This window comes from Glandiceps talaboti, chromosome 12 (assembly GCF_964340395.1).
Source record: "Glandiceps talaboti chromosome 12, keGlaTala1.1, whole genome shotgun sequence".
Taxonomy (NCBI): domain Eukaryota; kingdom Metazoa; phylum Hemichordata; class Enteropneusta; family Spengelidae; genus Glandiceps; species Glandiceps talaboti.
This window is the reverse complement of record NC_135560.1, coordinates 10947049-10971888: the sequence shown is the minus strand read 5'-3', so window position 1 is coordinate 10971888 and position 24840 is coordinate 10947049. Positions and strand designations below refer to the sequence as shown.

At 36.4% G+C, this 24840-nt stretch overlaps 3 protein-coding genes across 3 annotated transcripts; 2 read left to right on the top strand and 1 right to left on the bottom strand.

The window, feature by feature from the left end:
- Positions 1-1681: 1681 nt before the first annotated feature.
- LOC144443336 (ribosome biogenesis protein NSA2 homolog) lies at positions 1682-7533 on the top strand. The gene is made up of 9 exons (XM_078132793.1): positions 1682-1793; positions 2334-2401; positions 2974-3039; positions 3280-3333; positions 3711-3946; positions 4881-4975; positions 5648-5788; positions 6232-6283; positions 6841-7533. The coding sequence occupies exons 1-9, from the start codon at positions 1791-1793 to the stop codon at positions 6906-6908; spliced, it is 783 nt and encodes a 260-aa protein (XP_077988919.1). The 5' UTR covers positions 1682-1790; the 3' UTR covers positions 6909-7533.
- A 2398-nt stretch (positions 7534-9931) lies between these two features.
- LOC144442910 (TM2 domain-containing protein almondex-like) lies at positions 9932-12431 on the bottom strand. The gene is made up of 4 exons (XM_078132285.1): positions 12362-12431; positions 11392-11551; positions 10900-10975; positions 9932-10100 (listed from the first exon to the last, which is right to left on the bottom strand). The coding sequence occupies exons 1-4, from the start codon at positions 12404-12406 to the stop codon at positions 9932-9934; spliced, it is 450 nt and encodes a 149-aa protein (XP_077988411.1). The 5' UTR covers positions 12407-12431.
- Positions 12432-13572: 1141 nt separating this feature from the next.
- On the top strand, positions 13573-24533 carry LOC144443544 (translation initiation factor eIF2B subunit epsilon-like). Its single transcript, XM_078133069.1, has 16 exons — positions 13573-13701; positions 14916-15040; positions 15438-15623; positions 16216-16393; positions 16950-17105; positions 17905-17990; positions 18547-18672; positions 19050-19150; positions 19319-19464; positions 20153-20291; positions 20734-20838; positions 21646-21756; positions 21989-22203; positions 22885-22965; positions 23182-23352; positions 23837-24533. Exons 1-16 carry the CDS (start codon positions 13573-13575, stop codon positions 23897-23899), a joined length of 2118 nt encoding a protein of 705 aa, XP_077989195.1. The 3' UTR covers positions 23900-24533.
- Positions 24534-24840: the final 307 nt, after the last annotated feature.

Sequence of the window (24840 nt, the reverse complement as noted above, 5' to 3'; positions counted from 1 at the left end):
CTGATTCCTGTTCTTGATCACTAAGACCACGACTATTGTCATTTACAATGTTTTGATACTGGGAAGGTTTACGATCTTCCATCAAGAAAGAATCATTCGTGTTCTCATAGTTGTCACTGTTGCTTCTCTGATATTGACATGCCATATATTGGACTTCATGTTTGACATTAAAACCGATATCAGTGCCAATCTCACATTCATTGAGGGTAGCTTCACCTTCCTTTCCGAAAGCATCTTTCAGGGATTGACTTTGATCTACAAACGCATTGTTTGGAGAATGGCTTCGATCTCCAAAGGCATCCTTTGAGGAATGATTTTGACCTCCACAAGTATCCTTACGAGAGTGGTTTTGAATTCCAAAGACATCTTTCATGAGAGTATCTGCATCCTGAAAAGTCTCAGGACCTTCAGCAGGTCTGTTCATATCATCATCATGTTGTGTATGGCTATTCACCTCATATGTATTCCTATTTCTTTGTGTCACCACATTGTTAACATTGTCATTTGCCGGGTTTACGTTGACTGCAACAGAGTTGGAATGTATTGCGTTGTGTTGTTGAGTTGAAATAATATGTAAAGGGCATCCACTTTCACCATCGACACGTGCTGAGCGTTTCCAAGCAAAGTTGACACTTTGATATTCTTGAATAAGTTCTGGACTTCCGTAATACTGAGACTTGTAGGCTTCTCCATTTGGATCATCAATTCGTATAAAAATCTTGCAACCAGTCATCAAAGTAAAGGCATGGCTCTGCAAATTAAAAGATTGGAAGAGTTATTATTAGTGATCACAGTTTGGGTGGTTTGGAGGTAGAGGGGTTAGTCCTTGAGGGTAGTGGGCTTTCTCACCCCTTTGTCTGCAGGCAAAACATCTGAATAGGTATGTGCCAATGTAATGATGTCCATGGTTCTTAGATGCACTAAATACAATGTATGTAGTACATATGCAATTATGGTGTACAGGATGGGATAAGGATGCAGCCAGAGTAAGGCTTGTGGAATTTGATTTGCCCTTTCCATGTATATATTATTCTTGATCTGTTTATTTGGATTTTAATGATTGATTGTCAAAATATAGGTTTTTGATACAATGATAGTTGTGTTGCCTATCTCACGCGCAATGCACCTTGGAACCGACAAATCAACCATGCCATCCCATGGTTCATTTACTATGCTCAGACTGATCGACTGATGAATTTTGACTCGAGTCAATGACTATATTTGGTATTGTTCGCTGAAAACGGAATTCTTCATGTGTTTTAACTCTACATACATACTCTGTAGTACAGGAATACTATCTTTGTTGATACACCGTTAAAATAAATACATATAAATCAGAACTACCGTACACTACATGAAAAAAAATTAATGTTGGCAATATATACACGTACCTGTTGGAATAGAGCTTTCTTCATCAAATCCTTAGCAAGAACCATGACCTGTCTTTGTGAATTGAAACAATGCAGCAATATGCAAATAAATACTTGTTTGTCTTTTCAGTTGTCCACTTTTAAGTTTTAGCTCATCATATCACGCATAGCAACTTCGGAATACCAAAAATTAGGCAAAATATGAGCGAGTTGTTACGATTCAGAACAGTAGACGGCTTTGTAAATAGCGCCCGCTGTGTTCGTAAAAAGTAAAGAATAGCGACCTAAGGTCATTGCGCATGCCTTTTACGCTTTGATTGGCGTTTGTGGTTTCACGTGTCTTGGCAATAAGTATTTTGTTTCGTTCATACGTTTCGTCAATATTGTCCAGTTTGATACTGGAAACGTTACCTTAAAACCATGGTAAGTATTTGTCATTATTGTATGTACCTTTTTTACGTTTCAGATCACCAGATTTCAAGTAGTGTATGTAGAAAATTGCACGACGAATCACAACCACAGCTTTGAATGATGACACTTTAAAAATGGATTGGTAGTCAAATGTAAAATTGCACAATACTACAATAGTCAATCTATTATAGTTCATCTATGTATTCTCAAGAGTCAAAGAGTACACAATGTTTTGGATACTTTGCTAAATTATGATGAGTTCTGTTTGAACCAGTGGATGGCATACATATGCTAAAAACTGCAGTATTAAATTGTATTTTAGCAAACGTTCATCTTAAACTTAAACTTTAAAGTATTGAACATTTGATGTGATATGGTCTCGAGTGTCATGTCCCTGGCCCCCTGAGTGTCCAATGCTTGTTAATGGCTCTCTCTCTCTCTCTCTGTCATGTGAGTTTGGTAATACAGTGTACCCAATGTCATAGATGTACAGACTCTGGAGATACTGAGTCTCAATATTTAACAAAATCCACTGTGCTTGTTATTTCACAGCCACAAAATGAACATATTGAGTTACATAGGAAGAGACATGGCTATCGATTGGATTACCATGAAAGAAAGTAGGTCATATGATGTATTGAATTCGTGGTTCTCTGTTACAAATGCAGGTTTCAAGTTTATAGTTTGATTTATCATTTCTTGTGATGTTTACATAGTTCATGATGTGATACGGAAATCATAAAATATTTGTTGGTTTTGCATGTTGAAAATTAAATTTCTTGATTCAATAATACACAATTATTAGACTACAATGCCCTGTGTCCAGTTATATACAAGCCAATATATTCAATTATACACCACAGTGTCCTGTGACCAGTTTTGATGACATTTCATAATTGATGATTGATATTCATGTTCATGTGTGGGCAGAAAATGTCAACAACAGTGATGGAAACACAGAAAGCGATCGAGGAGACAAGAAATGTGTTTGTGACATGCAAACAGACAGTGGTCAGCAACCGCTCAGAAATGGTCGAGTCCCAATAAAAAGTCCTTGGTAAAAATCTCAAGAGATATTAGAGACTCTATGTAGTACAACATTGTCATTTTACATCTACAAACTATGTCATCTTTTTCATGAAAATATGTGACATCATCATTCACCAATCTTGATTTTGTTTGTTTCTTCTAGGAGGAAAAAGGAAAGCAGAGAGCCACATGAAAGGGCTAAAAAGGCCAAAATGCTAACGGGTATAAAGTAAGTTTTTATTACTTTCTTTTACACGATCACATCCATCAGTCAGCTGTTAGCAAGCTGTGGAGAAGAAACTGTCTATGTTACAACTGCATATAACATGGTTTCTGATTATTGGTGATGCCAAAGGGTTGAGGGAGGTCATTCTGATCAAGAAAGTACAATTATTGATTTTGATGAGATTGACTGTCATTTTCTCCAAATAAAATTTAGTAATCAGTGGATTTTGTAATTCTTTTACAGGGCTAAGCTGTACAACAAGAAACGTCATGCAGAGAAAGTACAGATGAAGAAAACGTAAGTGGAAACATTCGTGCTCTGAACAATGCCGAAATTTGATATCTGAAGTGACTTTTAAACAAAAGGTCACATTGAAACTTTATAGAGTGAAGTTTGTGTACACTTTGCAATAGGTGTGCACCTAGTGCAATGTGGTGAAGTGGTTGAAAGGTATTGGAACACAACTTAAATGATTGATTATGCCAAAATAAATCTATGTGAACACGAACTTACTTTCGCTGATAAATCTGAATAACCTTAAGTAAGCTAATGAAGGTAAGTTTACAGCATACATTTACTCACAGAAGTGATGTAGCTCTTAAGTACACTGAAATGTTTTCATCCCAAAAAATGACACCCACCCTACCTCAACACCTGCCATCTTGATTTTGCAGAATAAAAATGCATGAAGAAAGAAAGAGTAAAAAGAGAAAGAATGATGAAGTACCAGAAGGTGCAGTCCCGGCCTATTTATTAGACAGAGAAGGACAGTCCAGGGCTAAAGTACTCTCAAATATGATCAAACAGAAAAGGAAAGAGAAAGCTGGCAAATGGGAAGTACCGTTACCAAAAGTCAGAGCTCAGGCTGATGCTGAAGTTTTCAAAGTTGTGAAAACAGGCAAATCAAGGCGTAAGTAACACACTGAGTGCTTTAAATTTTGATGCCATTTACCACTCTTGTTATTTCTTGAGGGGGACTGTTTTATATCTCACATAATGTAATAATGGCCATACGCATAGAAAGGAAGACATGCTTGTATTTCAACAGCAGTGTCATGGTACATTTGATGTATATCATGGTGTACAGACTTTCTGATTGATGATGATATGATTTTAGAGGCTGTTTAAAATAGCCCAGTATCAAAATGTATGTATATTATACCTATATATGGTTTGCATTTGAATCTGCATACAGTATGGAGTATATATAACAATTTTTTAACACAATGATGTGAGAGGCTTCCCTCTGAGGGCTTATGACTCTAAGTCAGAATCCCACCTGGTGTGCAACGACTCGACTGCACTGCTCTTGAGAGAGACAGAGGGGAGGCAGTATAGAGGGCGTTTTCATGTGTAATTTTATACAAGTGCAAAGATTAAACTGTAAGGCCAGTGTCAGATTAAGAATAAAATTTTGATGAAAACTGTTGTCTAGTAGAGCTATAGAAAGAGTTAGTCATGAACGGAAGAAAAGAATGACCTCATCTATGGTTGATGACTTTAGTGATATGATAGTACTGAGCCAAGACAGTCTATAAGATCCAGGCATTGTTTCACCTTATATAATATGCTAGTGAGTGGTTACATAAACAGATCAACGGCTGGACCTTTCTGACTATGAACCAAGACTGGGGGATTCAAACAATGGCACGTAAGGTCTGGACAGCTTCCCATAATTTGGTTACCATGAGTTTTACAGCTTACATATTTTGATTTGTTTATCAGTTTTGCATCTATGGTAGGCCACCAGTCAGTATGTTAAAAAAAAACATTTTATAATAAAAATTCATCATACCTGTAAAGTTGCTAACAACACATTTTCTTCCCTCATTGCTATTCACCAGGGAAAGCATGGAAGAGAATGGTTACCAAGGTTACATACGTTGGAGAAGGATTCACAAGAAAACCACCAAAATATGAAAGATTCATCAGACCAATGGTAAATATGGATAGTGTATTAGCTAAGTTGTGTTTAAAGGTTCAATTTTGTTAATTGAAACAGGGGAAGTAATATCCATCATTCCATCAGCCTCAGCTGGGCTTCACTTCCAGAGATCCTGCAAATATCTAAAGTACCCAAAACACTGGATCATGGGGAAACATATTATTGCTTAGGTTGTTGTTTTCCTAACGAACGCATCACATGAATCCTGCTACTACAAATGTAGCAATATATGCTTTATACTAGAAGATAACCAAAGGGTGGTCACGGAACCAGAAATTCGGTAGTAAATCCACTGTATGCAAATTAACATTTTCACCTGCGTGAGGTATTTAAACTAGAGGTCATAGCCATTGTCATTCCCCCCCCCCCCCTCCCCTTCTTAGCCAATCAACATACTGCTATCGATGGCTACATCACCAGGTTTCACGTAATCATATTTGCATATAGAGTGGTTTGCTATATCTAGTCCATAGACAAGGAAAACAACAATCTAAGAAATACTTCATGCCCCTATGCATTGGATCATTAATAATGAAGTGTACAGATACAGACAGGATAGTAATGGTAATCTTGTTTGGTATAATATAGCCATTCCTGTAAAAATTAAAACTTATGAGAGTGAAGTGTCTGATGACTGATATGTATGTTCCATTGTTTATTATATAGGGTCTTAGATTCAAGAAGGCACATGTCACACATCCTGAACTAAAAGCTACGTTTTATTTACCAATTATTGGAGTAAAGAAAAACCCAAATTCCCCTTTATATACATCACTTGGAGTTATAACTAAAGGAACAATTATTGAGGTAAGAAAACACGAACATTCAATTCTTAGAAAACAATATTTTTTGACAGATATAGGTAGTTGAATGGCTTCAGATTGCAGATACGAATATGAGTATGAGTATGAGTATGAATATGAATATGAATACTAATACTAATATGAGATATGTGATACAGGTTTGCCAGAAAGCTATTTAGAAATTCACAATGTGTGCTACACAGAATGAAGAGACAGCAACAACACCCTATTGTACCACATACTCAACTCTAAATCAGCTAGAAAACAAAACAGACAAGTGGGTATTACTGCTCCACTCCTTGCAGACATTTGATTCTTGATAGATTGTGAAAAAAACGAAATCGGGTTGATGTCCCTGACTGTCTTTGCTAGCTATACAAGTTTGTTTCTAATCAAGTACAGTAAAGCTATTCTAATAAACCTTGTTTACTTCTCATTCCTCTCAAGGTCAACGTCAGTGAACTTGGTCTTGTTACCCAGGGTGGCAAGGTCATATGGGGTAAGTGTACTACATACATATTCACGCAAACATACTGTCAAAGACTTGATTCTCATTTTCAATGAAGTTTCATCAATTTCACCTTTGTGTCTTTCCAGGCACAATGAAATCATATCTTTCTAATATTCTTCACAACTTCAAAATTGTGGAATAAAGAAAGGTTGATCCTGGCATGTCAGCTCTTTATCAACATCTTTGGATGGAGGACATTTTATCTTGTTTAGTTTTCACTTTCATTGGATTTTTGCCATTACAAATGAAAATAATTTTCAGGAAAACAATCAGCTACTTTTCCTTTTGAAAAGAATTTCAAATTACATCATGGAGTAAAAAGTAATGTTCTTCCGAGACACGTATGACAAATAGCCCATTGTAGTACAACCCCTGGTGATGCTGACGAGATGTCAGCAAACGTTTGGGATTTGCTTCCAAGAAGTTTTTTGACTCTGTGAGTAGAAGTATTCATTGTAAATGTTGCTCAAGCATTTACGGTCAGACTTACAACTTGAAGCCAGTACTGTAGTTTTAATTTGTCGTCCTGTTTTTTCTCTCCGTAGGAAAATATGCACAAGTAACAAATCACCCAGAAAATGACGGTTGTATAAATTCTATATTACTGGTGTAAAGTGTCGGCTGAATTGTATCCACCATCCTGTAAACTTTCATCAAGAGAATTTGACATTACATAAACTATGAGTACTGGATTTCAATCATCAAAGAGATTGTACTCATTCAGAAGAAAGTATGCAATGTCACTCTGAAATAGAAAAAAACTGTTTTTATTGACAAAAAAAATATATTTATCTTTGAAATTTGCAGAATATGAAATCTGATTACATACATGTGTAGCCTTTTACATTCATGAAATGTCTTGTTTTACTTTAATGTACCGGTACTCAGACAAAGTTCTGGCAATGCACCCCATTTGAGAGGCTGCATTTGAGCCAGGTTTGAGTAAATATGGCCTGTGCATGTCTGAGATATTGCTGGACACACATGCTGCACGTATAAATGAACAGATGAATGGAACCTTTCCCTATAGCTACTCTGAGCAGTGCCTCTCAGGAAAAATCAAAGTGAGATTTGATAGCCAGTTTAAAACTTTCAGCTCTCTTGTGCTACCGTTACAGAAATTTCACTTTCACGAAATGTGTGTCACTTTGTAAACATTTTCAAATCTTGTCACGATGTATTCATCTACATATTGTAAAGACAGGAAAGTGGGCCAGCCAGGTCCGAAATAAATAAAAAATCCATGAAAACAACACATGATGTAGTGGGTTTTGTTTTGCATGAGGTGCAGAATGTGCATGTTGCTTGAAACAAAAGTAAACTATGCATTAAGAATATATTGATGCCGACAGCAATGTGTCGTTCTGTGACACTAATAACAATGTCCAGTATGATGGCATTTTTAGTAGTAGATCCAAAGAGATTCATTACCATGGTTTCATGATATAAATACAGGTTGTTTTATCAGTAGGTTAGCAAATCTTCACATATATACTTCCTGCTGCCTATCGTATGATGTAGATCTGTACTGTCAATCGCTGACAATATTGTAGCTTTAACAATTTCTAGCTTACCCTAAAACTCGAAGTATTTTTGTGGCTAGTGTGATCCAGAGTTTCCAGTTAGTCCAGACTTACTTGTACCTAAGGTAAGATTTGTCTTGAACATACAGGAAATGCAACTATTGCTTTTCAACAAGTTATGTCTGATTTGCCACAAACGTTTCTCACAATTCAGTTTCAAAAAACAACAACCTGGAATCAAGTTTGAAATATAACTTTATTTCCTCTGCAAGTAAAAAATGAACTTTACAAAATAAATATAAAGGTACCTTGAATGTTGATATCCTTACTGAACATAGGTCTTCAAAGAATGTCAAATTGACAAAGGACACAAAGTGCTGTCAGTAAGGGATGGATGTGAATAGTTTTATTGTATGTTTGTGTCATTCCAGGCTGAATGAAGTGTTTGGGAATATGACAATTGTACATTGTATAAACTAATTGTGATAAGATGTAAAAACATGGAATTTGTGAATGTATACTTTCTAGTGCAACAAAATTGTTGACATGTACACGTTATTATAGTGGCCGTATGGATGAGAAAGAGGTATTTATTTTCATTGACAAAATAAGCTTTACTGTTTTTTCTATTTGAAACTTTTCTTTCCAGTACTACAAAATTGATGACATGTACACATGTTGTTATGATTCATGGCTACATTTTAGTACTACAAAACATGTGCATGTGATGACTTCTTTCTAGTAATACAAAATTGATGACATGTACACGTGTTGTTATAATTGATGGCTACATTCCAGTGCTACAAAACATGTCCATGTGATGGTACTACAAAACCGATGACATGTACACATGTTGTCTTGTTGGCTTCTTTCAAGTACTACAAAACTGTGACATGTAAACATTTTGTTATGATGGCTTAAATCCAGCACCACAAAACTGTTACACTTTTTAAATGTTGATGGATTCAAAGTGCAAATGACCTTCCACCCACTAACATGTGGGTTATATGATTCTTCCTGGATTCAAGTGATAACATCAGCTACAGAGAATGCATTTTATTCTCACATTTGTCTGCACAAAAATTGTTAACCAGTTTCTCAATTAGTGCTTGTTCCACATACATGTACCAGGCCAACAAAATAAAGGCCAACTATAGAGTTATTCAGCAATAAATATTTGTTCATTTTACATCTTTGATATTAGACGGGCAAAACCTCCATTTGTTGGCCACTACATGTGGTACACTAAATCTTCAGGGTGAACAGCTTGAGTAAAAAGTGGTCAACAAGGGATTGTTCTCAACAATCATCAATATCAATGTCTTTTAGTGTATAATTAGACTGTAAAATGCTGTCACTTGGTGGCGCTCTACATGTTCAGCTTACAAAGTGAGGTAGTGAAATATGTGGAGTGTCACCAAGTCACTGTATTTTGCAGTCTGGTGTTTTATTTGCTGTGTTTAATTTACAAAATCTGAGGCAATCTTTTGCAATGATATGACCATAATACTGTTACCTCAGTTCCCTACCTGCAGTGCAATGCTTTGCAACCTTTGTACTTTTAGACTCAAGTACCCGAAGCTGCCTGTCACATTTGCAATAATCTGAAATGACAAGTCAGATTGGTCTGGACACAGAACTTTATCTGTAACCAATCAGTAACTGGCTTTCATATGAGATACATGACTCTCAAATGTCTCTGGATGTTATGAAATGGTAGAGGTCAGAGGTCATCACCATTGTTTCTAATTGGTAGATTTTTAATCTACTCCTTCAGTGACAGATTTAAAACCGACTGGTTATATTGTCCAACGTATACTGATGATCAAGATTGTTAATGTTAGCATTACTAACAAGTAATTGGGAGATTTTCTACGCTCCACAAAGTCCAAGAAATCAGCATATGAAAGCACTGTTACTAGTAAATAATAACAAACTAGTCTTATGATCAGCGCAATTGAAAAGTATCATGTTGAAGTTTTCATGTGCCGTGATACTCTTATTTAGCTGATCAATTTCAACCTTTGACCTTCTTTGATCATCCAGTGCAGTTCATTCAACGATGACTTCTCAGAGACAGGAATGATGAACTCAATGACACTTAGTCATTTTTTCAAAAGATGTAGAGAGAACCATCTGCCGGTGTGATGTAACCCACTCCAACTAGAATGGCATCTACTATTGTCCATACACCAAGTCCACCAAAACTAAAAAGTTTTCCAAGTCCTTCTCTCCAGTATCCAAGATAAAACCTATCCACACCAAAACCTCCAAGGGTGATACTGTTAGAATGAAACAAAACAAACAATCCAATTATAGCAATGTCAGAAGGGCATTTTCTGTCCTTAGCACCAATTGGGGGTTATATGATTGATCCATGTCTGTTTGTGCAAACTTTAGAGAGCTTTATGTCTGACAACTACATTTCAATTTCAATCAAACCTGGCACAAATATGTATATGCATTCATTATAATATTCAAAATTAAAGTTTTGATTTTACTGTATGCCTAGAACCCATTATTATAAGTGACATGTCAATGTAGTCAATACTGGTATGCTTATATAAAAGGTGGCAGTGGTAAAGCCAGACACATGATGACAATATAGTGAACACATATTGCCTGGCCTATATTCGGGCTATAGCACCCGTTTATTACACCCGAGGGACTGTGAGTTACCAGAATCACATGCTATTTCCCGAGGGCTTCGGCCTTCGGCCTCAGGAAATAGCATGTGATCTGGTAACTCACAGTCCCTCAGGTATAATAAACGGGTGCCATAGCCCGAATATAGGCCAGGCAATATGTGTTTTATAATATACCTCATGCTGTGAACTCGCGGTGGCAGACGACATGATCAGAAGCTGCCATTTTGGCCTGCTGTGAACTCGCGGTGGTCACGTGACCATGTAATAGTTGATGGAACTATTTCCCTAGGGAAATAGTCATTCTATTTTCCTATCACGTGACTGATTCTAGCGAATCATGGCACAGCATTATCACTAGGTATATTATAATGTAAACTATTACATGTCAACAGTTACAAACTTGTACGTTATTTGATGGTATTCTTGGTCTTACCTTAAAATAAGAGCTGTTGTGTATCTGTACCCAGATGTCCAATTACAATAGGTAGTTTTGAAGAACGTTCTCCTCCCTGTAAATTATAAAACAAATATTTTGTTGATCTCAAACTGTCTACCTTATCATCATTCTTGAGTAATCTATCTGCTTCTTCCTCTCGTCCTTCCAACAATACAAATCCCACTACAAACCCAACATATCCTTTCTAAACATGTGAACTTTCAAGACTTGTAATTGCTGATTTTTTGTCAAAATTGACTTTGATATTTTGTTGATCAATAAATATGCAAGTATAAGTTCATACAGGTACATAATTTTACTACCCAATAGTGACTATAGTGTTTACTTTACAGTCAGAAGTACAAAAATACAATTGCTGCATTGCAATGAGTCATTGATACCTATGGGTACAAGCCACATAGTTGTTACTATTATATATTGGTCGTTACCATAGAAACCATCATATTTGTAAACTCATTGGATATTTACCTAAACATAATATTTCTTCATTGATTGTACAGTTCACCTTTACAGTTTGTCTTGGACTTGCATTCACTTTACAATTTGATGAAGGAGTACATCTATGCTCCCAGGATGCACTTTGATAGCAGTATCTACATTTGAAATGATTCTCAAACGTCCTCTCTCCCTGCAGCACAAAAATAAATAACTGGATGAATGGGTGAATATAGATGGATGGATGGATGGATGGATGGATGGAGGGATGGAGGGGTGAATGGATGGATGGATGGATGGATGGATGGATGGAGGGATGGATGGAGGGATGGATGGATGGATGGATGGATGGATGGATGGATAGATGGATGGATGGAAGGAAGGAGGGAGGGAGGGATGGATGGATTGAGAGCAAGAGATATAGATATAGAGATAGATATACAGAAGACAGACAGACATACAGACAGACAGGCAGACAGACAGACAGACAGACAGACAGACAGACAGACAGACAGACAAAATGTCATAAAACTAAAATTACTAGAATATCAATCACAAATTCAATGTGACTACTGTCAATTAGCATTTGATATTTGCATTATACACAGGGTCACTGAGACAGATATTGCTCTCTTTGTATGCTTGGGTCCAATTTATCTTACTATTCTACTTATGCGAGTGTCCCATTTCATTACGATGTCAGCAACAGTTAGTCTTGTAGTAAGTGTTGCAACCTCAGATCTGTACTCAGAAGGTTAGAAGACAAAAACTGAAGGATGGTAATACCAAGCCCATGGCATATCACCTTTGGTGCTGTGTCTAGTAGATAGACTAAGGTTAACTTTGAGTTCTACGGTCCTGTATTTATTCTATGTTCATTTCAATAATCAAATGATAAATCACACAGATGCAAGTTATAATTGCTGATGTATGTAACAACATGGCCTGCAGTAAGGGTATGAGCTTGGAAATCCAACAAGTCACTTTTGATAGTACTACTTACAGTGCAATTAATATTTTCTTTAGCTGTACACATCACTTTAGTCATTTCACCATACACACATGATGTATTAAAATCACATTGTATACAGCTGCCACCTAATGCTGAGCATTCAGTTAAACTTGGACACATTTCAAGATAATCGTCAGATTCTTGATGTGATTTTTGTTTCTCTGATGGGTTGTTATTGCTATTGTGGAGAGTGTCATCCTCTGGTTGCTGTCTCAGCTTTGGTACACCAACATCCCCTTCATGGTTTGCTGAACAATAAAAAGAATAATGTTAAAGGCTCATGATTCAGTCCACAGTTCTTGCATAAGTACTATCCTATCACAAATGAGTCCATTTCTAATAAATTATACATGTGCCGGTATAATTATATTACGCCCACTATGTTTCTTCATTCAGCCGGAAAATACCCGCGACCGTAGAGGATTTTGTCACTTCTCGTTTTCGACTCGAAATGACAAGGACCCTTAGGTCACTCGAATTTTCCTTGGCTGAACGAAGAAAAATATTGGCTAATAATATCTATTTTAGTAAGTGTATATTGTGCAAGACGTATGGTGTACGCCTCAAGGCATCAAACAGTTATGTGCACGTACTATGTTGGAAATTTGTGACTCGCGTCAACTCAATAGTTTCGCTCATCTCCAGTTTATAAAATGAAGTTCGATCACCTGGATCGTGTTGTTGTTGTTTGACAGTGTTCAGAAATCCCCAAGTTTACGAAGACGTATGAGTAAGACTATACTTACTATTGGCTACACAGAATGTTTCTTTACTGCACGTTGAAATTAAATAAAGTATACATGAAAGAACAATTTCTATTTTCCATAATCCAGCCCACGGACTTCGACGAAGTTCCATAGCTAGCTAGCTAGTTGTCGTATCGTCGTCTCTGCAAACCCGGAAGTTATTTACGCAGATTTCATCAGCTATATATTCGTATTTGTAGGTAAGATTCAATATTGGATTCGACTCTGTCTAGCGACACTCTCTACAAGGAACGCCGTGAAGATTATTAGCTACAATATGTAAACTTAAATACAGATAAACAGCTATAGCTCACAGCACTGATATCTCTAATTTGAGCGTTTACATATATATATTAACATCCAGTAATACTTCATCCGTAATAACGCGAATACATATGAATGTGAATCGGATGCTTAGGTCTACACGAAAGTCATTCTGCAACATACTGCAACAACATGGCGTCATCCAGAAAGAAGAAAGGTGATCGGGACAACTTGCTGAAAGAAGAGGATGTTTTGCAGGCAGTAGTCTTAGCCGACAGCTTCAATGTTAGATTTGCACCCATAACACTGGAACGACCTAGGGTAAATTGAAAAATACTCTGTTTTCTTGAATATGAATATAACGATCTATGATGAAATACATGTGGCAAGGAGCCGTGTACGTGTGAATATCGACAATGATAAATGAAAAGTCTGATGACAGAGGTACTAAAAATAAACGGAGTGTCTGGTGACAAGCGCTTGTCAGCAGCATATTGTTCTCGTGACAAGCGCCGAGCGTACATGTGTACTACAGCCTGGTCGACGTCAACATGTGCGCTAGTACTGACCCGTACCTTTGACACAATTAAGGCCCGGAATGGAGTTATACCGTCACCGTGTCGTTTTCCTGTAGTAGTTTCAAGTTTCCCACCCCAGCTTTAATAGTACTTGAGATTTAATGTTTATTTCACGATTCGGCGTTTAACTTGCGCGGCCGGTGAGCTGTCGTCAGCTGTATGTCATTACTTTGAGGCCATCACTGCACATGGGATAAAACAAGTAAAAAAGACCACGCAACACCACAAAAACTATGCGCATTTTACCTGTCCTTCACAATAATGAATGTTATTGATGCAACAAACTTTAGTTGTTTTAGATTAATTACCTTTACTGTTTACACGTTGCACGTAGTACTACATCACATACGCGGCCATGGCCATGGAGCATATAGGCGGTGAAGTGTACATGTAATGTGTGTACGCGGCGGACTTCGCGGTTGTTGGAAAAAACAGGAGCTATCACACGTAAATTAACAGTTTTAAGAACTGATGGTGTTTGATAAAGTGCAATCAATTTCAAGGGTAATAAGAACGTTTTACACTTGACGCCAAAACACATCATAATGGGTGTCAAAGGTCACGCTTGTCAGCAGCATATTGTTCTAGTGACAAGCGCTTGTCAGCAGACTCGGCCAAAAATAAAAATAGGACAATTGGTGAAAAGGGGATAATATTTTAGTTTAGATGGAAACTATAAGTAAGTTATCACACCATAATACCGACAGTATGGTACAGTGTGTAACAGTCAAACCAAACAACAACAAATGCTACAAGTACAACCATAAACCCCAGAGACTAGAGACGTAGAGTGAACTCCAGGGTGTGTGAACTAAGTAAAGAAACCTGAAGTATCAAAAAGATGAAACTTAAAAAAGAAGAAGAAAAAAAATGAAAAAAAAAGTGGAGGGTTATAGGTATGAAATATATTTGAAGAGGTCAATGATACCATTAAGGTAAACTGTTATTTTTTTGTAGGCATTGCTACCATTGGTGAATTGTTCCTTACTGGATTACACACTAGAGTTTTTGACAGCTGCTGGTGTCCAAGAAATCTTTGTCTATTGTACAGCCCATGCTGACCAGATTAAAAACCATCTGAAGTAAGTAATGCAATGTTTTTCTGGCTTGCTAGATGTATAAAATGTATTGAAATTAAATGCTCTGAAATATTACATCACCTTGAGCGAAACTTCCCCAAAGTATGCAGCTGTGTTACAACACCATTGGCAATATTAGTGGAAAAGTTTTGGGCTGCAGAAATGCAAAAGAACAGTTTTTTTTCAAGATATTTGTAATAGTGCCACATTTGGTTTGTAAACATCCTCAAGGCATTTCTGACAGAGACAGCTGTACAGTATAATTCCCCTTTGGTCAATTTATTTCAGCACAAATTCAATTCTTATGACACCAAAATGCCGAAACGCTCTGTAAAAGATAATATGAATCATATGATGAGATTGCATTTGGGATTCTGACTCTTATTTCTGTTTCTTCTAGGAATTCCAAGTGGCAATGTGAACAAAGTCCTTATAAAGTTGTGACAATTGTTTCTGAAGATTGTCGTACTCTTGGAGATGCCCTAAGAGACATTGACAACAAATCTCTACTCAGATCAGATTTTGTTCTTGTTAACGGTGATATTGTATCTAATATGCATTTGCAGAAAGTTGTTGCTGAACACAAGTAAGTACAAACAAGGCAGCAAAGTTTCTGAAATTTCCAGATAACATACACGTTTTGCCACTTAGGGTAGTGAAAAGTTCTTGTAAGATACACATGATGCAATCCTGTAAGATACTTTTTGCCACTAAGTTCAGTGTAAATTTCTTGTAGGATACACTTTTTGCCACCTAGGGTAGTGTAAATTCCCTGTAGCTGTAAGATATACTTTCTGCAGCCTAAGTTAGCGACTGTGAGATATACTTTCACCTCTTAGGTTAGTGAAAATGAATGAGATACAGGATGCATGATAGTTTAATAATGTCACACAGTTTAGAAAAGAAAACTTGGAAAAAATGATTTGATTTTATAGCTTGCATTCTTTCAGGATAAACAAACACTGGAATGATATAAGATGTGAAAGTGTGAGAATTACAGGAAAGTGGTAGATTTATATGAGATTGACTTGTTTCAGTACCACTATTAAGATATGGGAAGGAAGAAAGTGTGAATATATGTAGGGAGAGGACACCAGTGTGAACAGAGTTGAGAGTGCTTTTATAGACTTCATAGACAGCGTGAACACTTTCACTTTTATCAAAACTATATCAAACAGGGCCAGGAGACAAAAAGACAAAAATTCATCTGTAATGACTCTTGTATTGAAAGAAGCATCACCAGGACATAGGACAAGATGTCCAGAAGACGAATTCATGGTTGCCATGGATACAACTACAAAGCGAGTGTTCCATTGCCAGAAAGTGAACAATGCTAGGAAAGTTTCATTATCAACGGTGAGTTGGTTGGCGGATTTAATATTGATGTTGGCAGAGTTCATAGGTTGATTCAGTGTTGTTTTTATAGAGTGTTGATTCTATGTATTGTGTTTAGTGTGCTTACATATATTTGATTTTTACCTCCCATAAGGGGAGGTTATGTTATACTTGTGTGTGTGTGTCTGTCTGTCTGTCTGTCTGTCTGTCTGTCTGTCTGTCTGTCTGACTGACTGTCTGTCTGTCTACCTGTGGACATGATATCTGAAAAACTACTACATCGATTCTAATGAAATCTGTTAAGCATGTCCTGTTCTGAAAGTGTTTCTTAAACTCAATTTTAAAGGGTGTCTCTATTAGAATTCTAGGTTGTTGTTTTTCGATAGTGCCTTTGCAGGCTCATATTTTTTTGACAATGACAATAACTTGTGTTCATGATTTCATCTACAAATATGGTTTGTTTCAAAACAAATGATAACATACGGATGATGTTTCATTTCCGTCTTTCACAGAGTTTGTTTCAGGACAATGATAATTTGATAACATACAACTTATGTTTCATTTCTGTCTTTCACAGAGTTTGTTTCAGGACAATGACAACATACAACTTCGCTATGATCTCCTGGACTGTCACATCAGTATCTGTTCAACACAAGTACCACAATTATTCACAGACAACTTTGACTACCAGACAAAACATGACTTTGTACATGGTATCCTTGTCAATGAAGAGGTAGGTGTTGTCATGGTGATGAGTCAAATGTAAATAACAAAGTGTACCATTTATAGTAAATATTTAATCTTCAAAACTGTTGTAATGTAGCTGTAACTTTTTTCAGTTTATTTTGTTCATTTTGTCCAATTACAGTCCCTCCAATAAAAAATGAAACCAAACCCCTACTTGAAATGGTACAATCCTTCTAATACACTATGTTCTGGTTGCCCACCTTACAACCATTCTCAAAAGAAGTTTTACAAGAGGGTATACCAGTCAAGGAAATATGAATGCTAAATCACATGGCTGTAAATGAAGCAGTGAACAAAATGTGACTAAAATAGCTGAGTTCTCTACAATTAATATGTTATCTGGAAGAAAGTTAGCAGAATGTTTTGCAGATTAAAATATTCCAGCAACTTTTGACATTAAACATTGAGAACTTATGATTTTTTTCAAGGTTAGACTACTCAACTATCATGGCCTTTTTTGGTTTAAAGCCTTCTTCTACTCCTGAACAGCACTCCTAGTGGCGACACTATGCAATCTTTTGTCTTTCTGACAACCAGAAAATTGCATAGTACTCTATATATAGAAATAAATCAAAATTAAAAACTACAGGTACAACAGAAACAAGCGTTTGCTATTGTATCAATAACTGGTCACCATGTGTTTAGAGGTAACTCAAGACACATGGTTGGCAAAGTGATATTTGATTGACAGATTTTTGGCATTCTTCTTAGTAATATTTCACAAATGTACTGTCGGTCGTTTTGAAACTTATTTATTTTATTTGAATATTTCATTATCTCTGTAGATCATGGGAAATCAAATACACATGTACGTCTTAGATGATGAATATGCAGCTAGGGTTTCTAATCTTTATATGTATCATGCAGTAAGGTATGTAAATAATTCTACCCAGAGCAGTGTGCCCTCTGCCAATTTGACGTGCCACTGACGCACACACTTTCTAGTGACGCACCAAAATTTGGTGTTCCCCTCTCTCTTACTTACATGGTGACTCACAAGAAATGCCAGTTTTTCTCATTTTGACTCGCAACAACAAAATTTATGTGCAGATGTGTGTAAAATTTATGTGTGAAAAAAGTTGTCATACAGACCTATAGAAAAAGTTGGTCCAGAACAAAAGAATAATCCTATGTAATCCTTATGGCTTCACGGATAAGATAACACTCAAAAACCTGAAACTGAATCGTGGGCCTTTCAGTGCTTTGAATTGCTTATCATGTCTTTGCCAACTTCAACTGAGGATTAAAATTTTGTTGTGTGAAACAGTTGTTTGGCTGAGCTGTACAAAATCTTGGTCTCGAACAAAAGAATGATCCTATGTAATCCTTATGTGCTCCAACGATTAGCTCACACATACACTAATATGATGACCCAGGATTGAAACATAGCCTTTCAAGTAACTGGTCTGTGATATTGTATATTTCAGTAAAGATATTATACATCGATGGAGTTACCCTCTAGTTCCTGATAATATAGTTAGTATGACTGATAGCAGTAGTTTTACATTACTTCGTCACAACACCTATCTATCTAAGGATATCACCTTAGCCAGGTAAGTCTTTTGCTTCTTGTTTTAGCAGAAAGTTACTCTTTACCATAAAATTCCTTTAAAAAAAGTCTGTTTGTAAATCTCTTTTCAATTCAACCTCGATGGACTAAAAAAACCTGTGAAATTTTTATGCACACTTTCCCAAACTCTAGGTGTAGCTTTTATTGTGGAATTTTATGGTAAGATTTTACATCAGGGAATCGTGCATTTTAATCCAATGGTGTTGTTGGGGATGTGAATTAAAACTTTTTTGATCTTTAAATTTTACCAAAACTTTGAGATAACATTGTTTTGTGATGGATAAGTCGAATAATCATGTCACATGTATCATGTCTTCATTTAAATTACAGTAAGTGATGTATCTTTCTGTTTCCATACAGGGGTTGTATTTTGAAGGAGGATGTAGTAGTTGGCCAGGGAACATGTATAGGTACTAATACAGTTATTAGTAAATCAGTGATTGGCAGGAACTGTCAGATAGGTAAGTTCTTGTATGTTTTGTTTAAGTCAAATAAAAAATCAGATCATCTCATTTTTTTCCATTTTTTTTTTTTTTTTTTTGAGGGGGGGAGGGATGGTGATTGGAGGGAGGGAGTGTTTCAGTGTAGTTGGTTGCATTTTAATGATGTCTTATGTTTCATTATTGCAGGTGAAAATGTCAAATTAGAGAATGCGTATATATGGGATAACGTAACCATAGAGTCAGGATCAGTTCTACAGATGTGTATAGTGTGTGACAGAGCTATTATAAAGTCTAATGTAATAGTACAACCAAACTGTATCATCTCTTATGATGTAAGTGTATTTGAACTCTCTTTCTACCTCTCTGTCTGTGTCTCCCTTTTCTTTGCCAATCCTTATTTCCTCTATTGTTTCACATTGTCTCTCTGTCTGTGTCTGTGTGTCTCTCTGTTTGTTTGTTTGTTTGTCTGTCTGTCTGTCTGTCTGTCTCTGTCCATCTGTGTATGTCTGTCTGTCTGTCTGTCTGTCTGTCTGTCTGTCTGGTTGTATCTGTTTGTCTGTCTATCTGTCTGTCTATCTAGTTGCTATCTCACTGTCTCTCTTCCAGTGCTTGGTCTGCCATTTTGTCTGTTTGTCTTGCTGGCACCTGTGTCTGTCTGTTTGTCTTCTTATTTGAGTTTCTCTCTTGTTGTAAAAGTTTAAACCATTTGTTGGTTTTCTACTATGACAGAACCCCATGACACATTAGAGCCAGTGTAGTATACTCAGTGCATTTGCATAAGTGCTTGCAGTGCAGTGTCCTTTTTACCAGTATTCCAATATATAAACACTCTAGAAGTTCTTCTGGACAATGTGAACATGTGTTAAATAGAGAATTCTTCTCCTTCAGAAAATAGTCTCCATTGACTAAATGAGGACACTGTTCATTTGAAAGAATCCCTGTATAATCTATGCAAATTAGGTATCCTGAAATCAGCCTTTTATAGACATAATGTCATTCTGTTTCTTACTCTGTAACTAGGTGGTTGTAGGTCCTGACATTACTCTCTCACCATCTACAATGTTGACCAATCAAATACAAAAGACATCAAGTAAAATTGATGAATTTGCAGAGGATGATGGGAAAGATGATGACACACAGGAAATGGATGTCCCCCAGGGTGAGTGTATTTATTGCCACGGTAACCAGGAATGGAGACCGTATGATGGTGACATTTGTTACCATAATGGACGGCTGGCATCAACTTGACTGATGATATTTCGATGTTACTCTCCAATATGTTTATTCAACTGTCAAAAATACAAGTGACATATTGAAGGGGTGTTGTTTGACTTATAGTGAATTATGCCTATAATGTAAAAGTGAAGGAAAATTTGGGGAGTGCTGTAATTATACCTGTGTAAGCTTGATTCAAGGAAAAAATGGCAAAATGGCAATTCTGAACAATTTGACTCATATAGCACCACAGAACCAATGACATGTTGTGTGTTGTGGTAATGTAGAACAACCAGGGTACACAAAACAACACAATGTCTCTAACTGTCTAAGCATTACTCTTGCCCAAAAAGTGACAGATTTTTGTCTTTTCCTTTCGTACATAGCCTATGACACTGACACAGTTGGGAAAGAGGGCAAAGGTTATATTTGGAACCCCCAAGATGATGAAGATGAAGAAGAAGAAGAAGATCTGATCAAAGAGTTATGGAGTAAGTATAGTATATTATCATTGAAGTTTTTGGTCCTAAATCATAATGTGTAATTTTGACATTCTCAGTAAATAACATAATCAGGAATACTCAACAGGCAGCTATGACTATATATATGCAATCATTAAAAAAAATGATGTAGGGAAATAGATGTATGTGTGGAAATTTAATTTGTAATGTTCTGGAGTATATAGTTGAAACATGATTTATGTAGTGGTAAGAATACCTTGTCATGTTTGGTATTTCATATCAAAATATGATTGTGATCTGTCATTGGAGATTAGATTCCTTCTTTTGACTTACTAGTCTTGTATGATGTGTAAGATCTTCCAGATTTGAAATAGACTCATTTCATATATGGAATCATGATGGGTTTAAGTGGCCGTCTCAAAATGTGTCAGTTGCAGGTCCGAACCCCATAACTGTCATTTGTTTCTGAATGGCTAAAGTCCTTGATCAAGTTTTGAACCACGAATTCAGTCAACTCAGCTGTATAATTAGGGACCTGGTAGGATATAGGTTGCAATGTGAATGATTTAATCCTATGCGCTTATAGAGGCTGCAATGGATTGTATGCTTCCCAGGGAGTTGAGGAAGTATAAAGGGCCGTTGTGCCACTATAGATCCATGCCAGGGGTAATAATTGTAAAGTGATTTGAGCACAGAGTGGGAAAGTGCTATATAAAAACTAACATTATTATCATTATTATTATTATTATTATTATATGAAAATGACTATTTCCCACAGCAGTGTTCCCCTATAATGAGAAAGTATAATATTTGATGAATGAAATTGTTGATGTCTAGGTCTAACACTTGACACAAAGAACAATGAAGACATAGAAGACAGTAGCAGTGATGAATCCCTTGCATCTGACCTTTCACCTTCTTCGTCACCCCCACCAGATGATACAAAAAGTAAGTCTTAGTACACCTTTACATGATCTTCGTTAAAGTGTTGGTAGATATAAAGCCAGCAAACAGACAGCTTGACAAAATGTATTGGCCTTAACAGGTGAGACGTTACTAGTAAGTAATCAAAATCCTTGATCTTAGAACTACAGTATATGTTTTACCGACCTGAGAAGCGTTTTCAAGGACAGTTCAGTGCCAGTTTCCTAACAATAAATTTGATATTTTTATTTTGAAGTGTTTTACAACGAAGTGTTGGACAGTCTACAGAGAGGTATAGAGGAGAATATCAAGTGTGATAACTTAATACTAGAAGTAAATTCATCAAAATATGCATACAATATATCAATGAAAGAACTGAATATACTTCTGCTCAAGGCTATACTAGAGATACCAGCCTTAAAGTCTAGAACTGTTCTACAACCTACACAGTATCTTGCCAGTCTCAAACCGGTAAGTACAATTCTAGTTTATTCACCCTAAAATGATTGATTTTTGCTAATTTTACAGCTTTTGTACTTTTGTGGGAATGGAAATTAGTCATTCATGCAATGTTCCATCTAAAAAACAACAATGCATCATAAAACGGGAGATGGGGTTTATTGGCTAGGCAGGGAATTCATTGGGAGTTTGGTGATTCATGGGAGAGAGAGGAGGGATTCGTGGGAAGGAGGTAGATTCATATGGGAGATGGGAGTTCTTAGGGATGGAGATAGGAGATTTACGGGGCAGGTGAGGTTTTTGTGGGAAGGAGGTGGATTTATAGGGGATATAGGGAATTCAAAGGGTGGGGGTGGGGGGTTCACGATGTGTTTCCCTAATATATCATAATTACTGGGAATATTTGAGTCATTTAATTTTTATAGACGTACATATTGCACATTTCTAAAGTAAATAGTTCTTCAAATGTAATTGAGTTTATATCAACATACATGTCAAATAACAATATAATAAGATTTTGATAATGAGCTGCATATTCGTTAAATTTCTATAGTGATGTCATTTCTTTGTCCATCCCTCTAGATTTATATGCTTCATATTGACTTGAATCAATAAAATGCTTCTTTTCATAATGGTAAATGTAATGTTCAGAAATAACTCTGGAAATAACATATTCATTTTTATAATCTGTAGTTGCTGGTTAGACTGGCTGCAGTCTTACAAAATTACATGAAGAGTGCTGAATCACAGTTAGACTGTCTAACAGCATTGGAGGTAAGTAATATCAAACAGTCATATCTAGACTGACAACATTTGAGATAGAAAATGTTTAAAAAATCATGGATAGTACATGTGTTGAATTCTTGTGTGTGTGTGTGTGTTTGCATTTCTCTAATATAATATATTACAAATTACAGTTTTGATAACTTATTGTGAGATGATTTATCAATAGATTATTACAAGTAGCTGTTTTCTATACTTTGACTACAGGAGTACAGTGCAAATCATGGCAATTTTGCACCCATTCTAATGAAAGTAATGCATTTGATGTACGATGAGTTAGAGGTACTGTCAGAAGCAGTCATTATGAAATGGTATAAAAGTGGTGGATTATCTGATGATGCTAACACTAGGAGAAAACATCAAGAAACAAGGGCACAGGTAAAACACAACATTTGATGACAAAATCAAAAGCCATGCGCTGGATGTAATTATAAGCCTCCCCTCTCCTTGTGGGCACAGCCTGAATGTGGGGCAGGGGCTGCTATTGCAATGAATTCTGTCAACCTATCTGTCCATGCATGTGTCCATCCATGTTTGGATGGATGTAGTTTTGTGAATGAGTTTAGTAAATATGAATTTGTGTTCTGTCAGTAGTACCATTTCTGTTCTATTTTAGTGGTATGTGTTCTTCCCAAATCCATATAATTACAACATAGTTACATCTATGTTAAAATTGTACCGGAACTGTAATTCTATGAAAATTATATATTCACATAGCAATCATTCTTTGTAGTATTCTGATTGTATCAACATACTAAGCATTGCCTTGGTAGAGAACTGACTTTGAGCTCCTAAACCTGTCTAAAAATAAGATGAAGTCTCTAAGGTAATCAAGACTACATTTACTTTGTTTTGTCAATAGGTGGCGCCCTTCATCAAATGGCTTGAGGAAGCAGAAGAGGAGAGTGAAGATGAAAGTGATTAACATTGTGTATTTCAATAGAGATAGAGTTATACTCTCGGGAGCACAAATCATGCACACACCAAGCTCTAAATCTGATCAGTCAGTTACTATTGACTGTTTTCAATCATGGCTGAGAAAACCATGCCAAAAAGTTCACTTCAATACCATATAGTTCTAAAGATCTCACAGCCTCGTTATGGTTTTCCTTGATGCCATCAACTCAGCTCATCTGTGGATGTCCTCTCCTTTTCCCTTCAACCATTCTTCCATTACCTTTTCCAGACTGCTTACTACCCTGGTCACATTTCTCCGTTTCACTACCAACCCCTCGAGACACCAGACAGGTTTTATTGTATTCAAAATGTCAATACTTCATCTTCTGGCAGTCCATTGCACTTGCACTTGCACCAGCACCACAGTTGATATGAATCGAGCAGTTTACAAATTACAATGATACCATGTCATTCCAGTTTTCACTTATCTAAAAGCTGATGACCCCTAAATATGGTATTTATTGCAAATCTGTTACATATCAGTTGCTTAGGGTAACTTCCAGTCAATGTTTAGTAGTAGAAAAGGGGCTTCCATGCTGCAAGACTGTTCAGTTTAATATACATGTACACTGTTGGTGCTGACTTAAGTTACAGTCAAATAAATATATTAATATCTGACAACATATGACATGTTTCTGCATAGTTTATGTATATATGTGTGTATGCATGTTTGTGTCAATAAACCTCAATATAGAATCTAAGCCAGAGATATCAGTCTGTGAAAATAGTATGAACAGTGTGTTGTTTGAAGTGCACACTCAGTGATTGGCCTGAACAGTCATTCACTTTGCTAACCATGTAATTTACCGTTCTCACAAGCCAGAGTACATTTTTCCACTGACACAGCGAAATATGAAGTGCCATAAAGAGGCTAGTGGAATACAATGATGGTAATTGACATGAAACAGG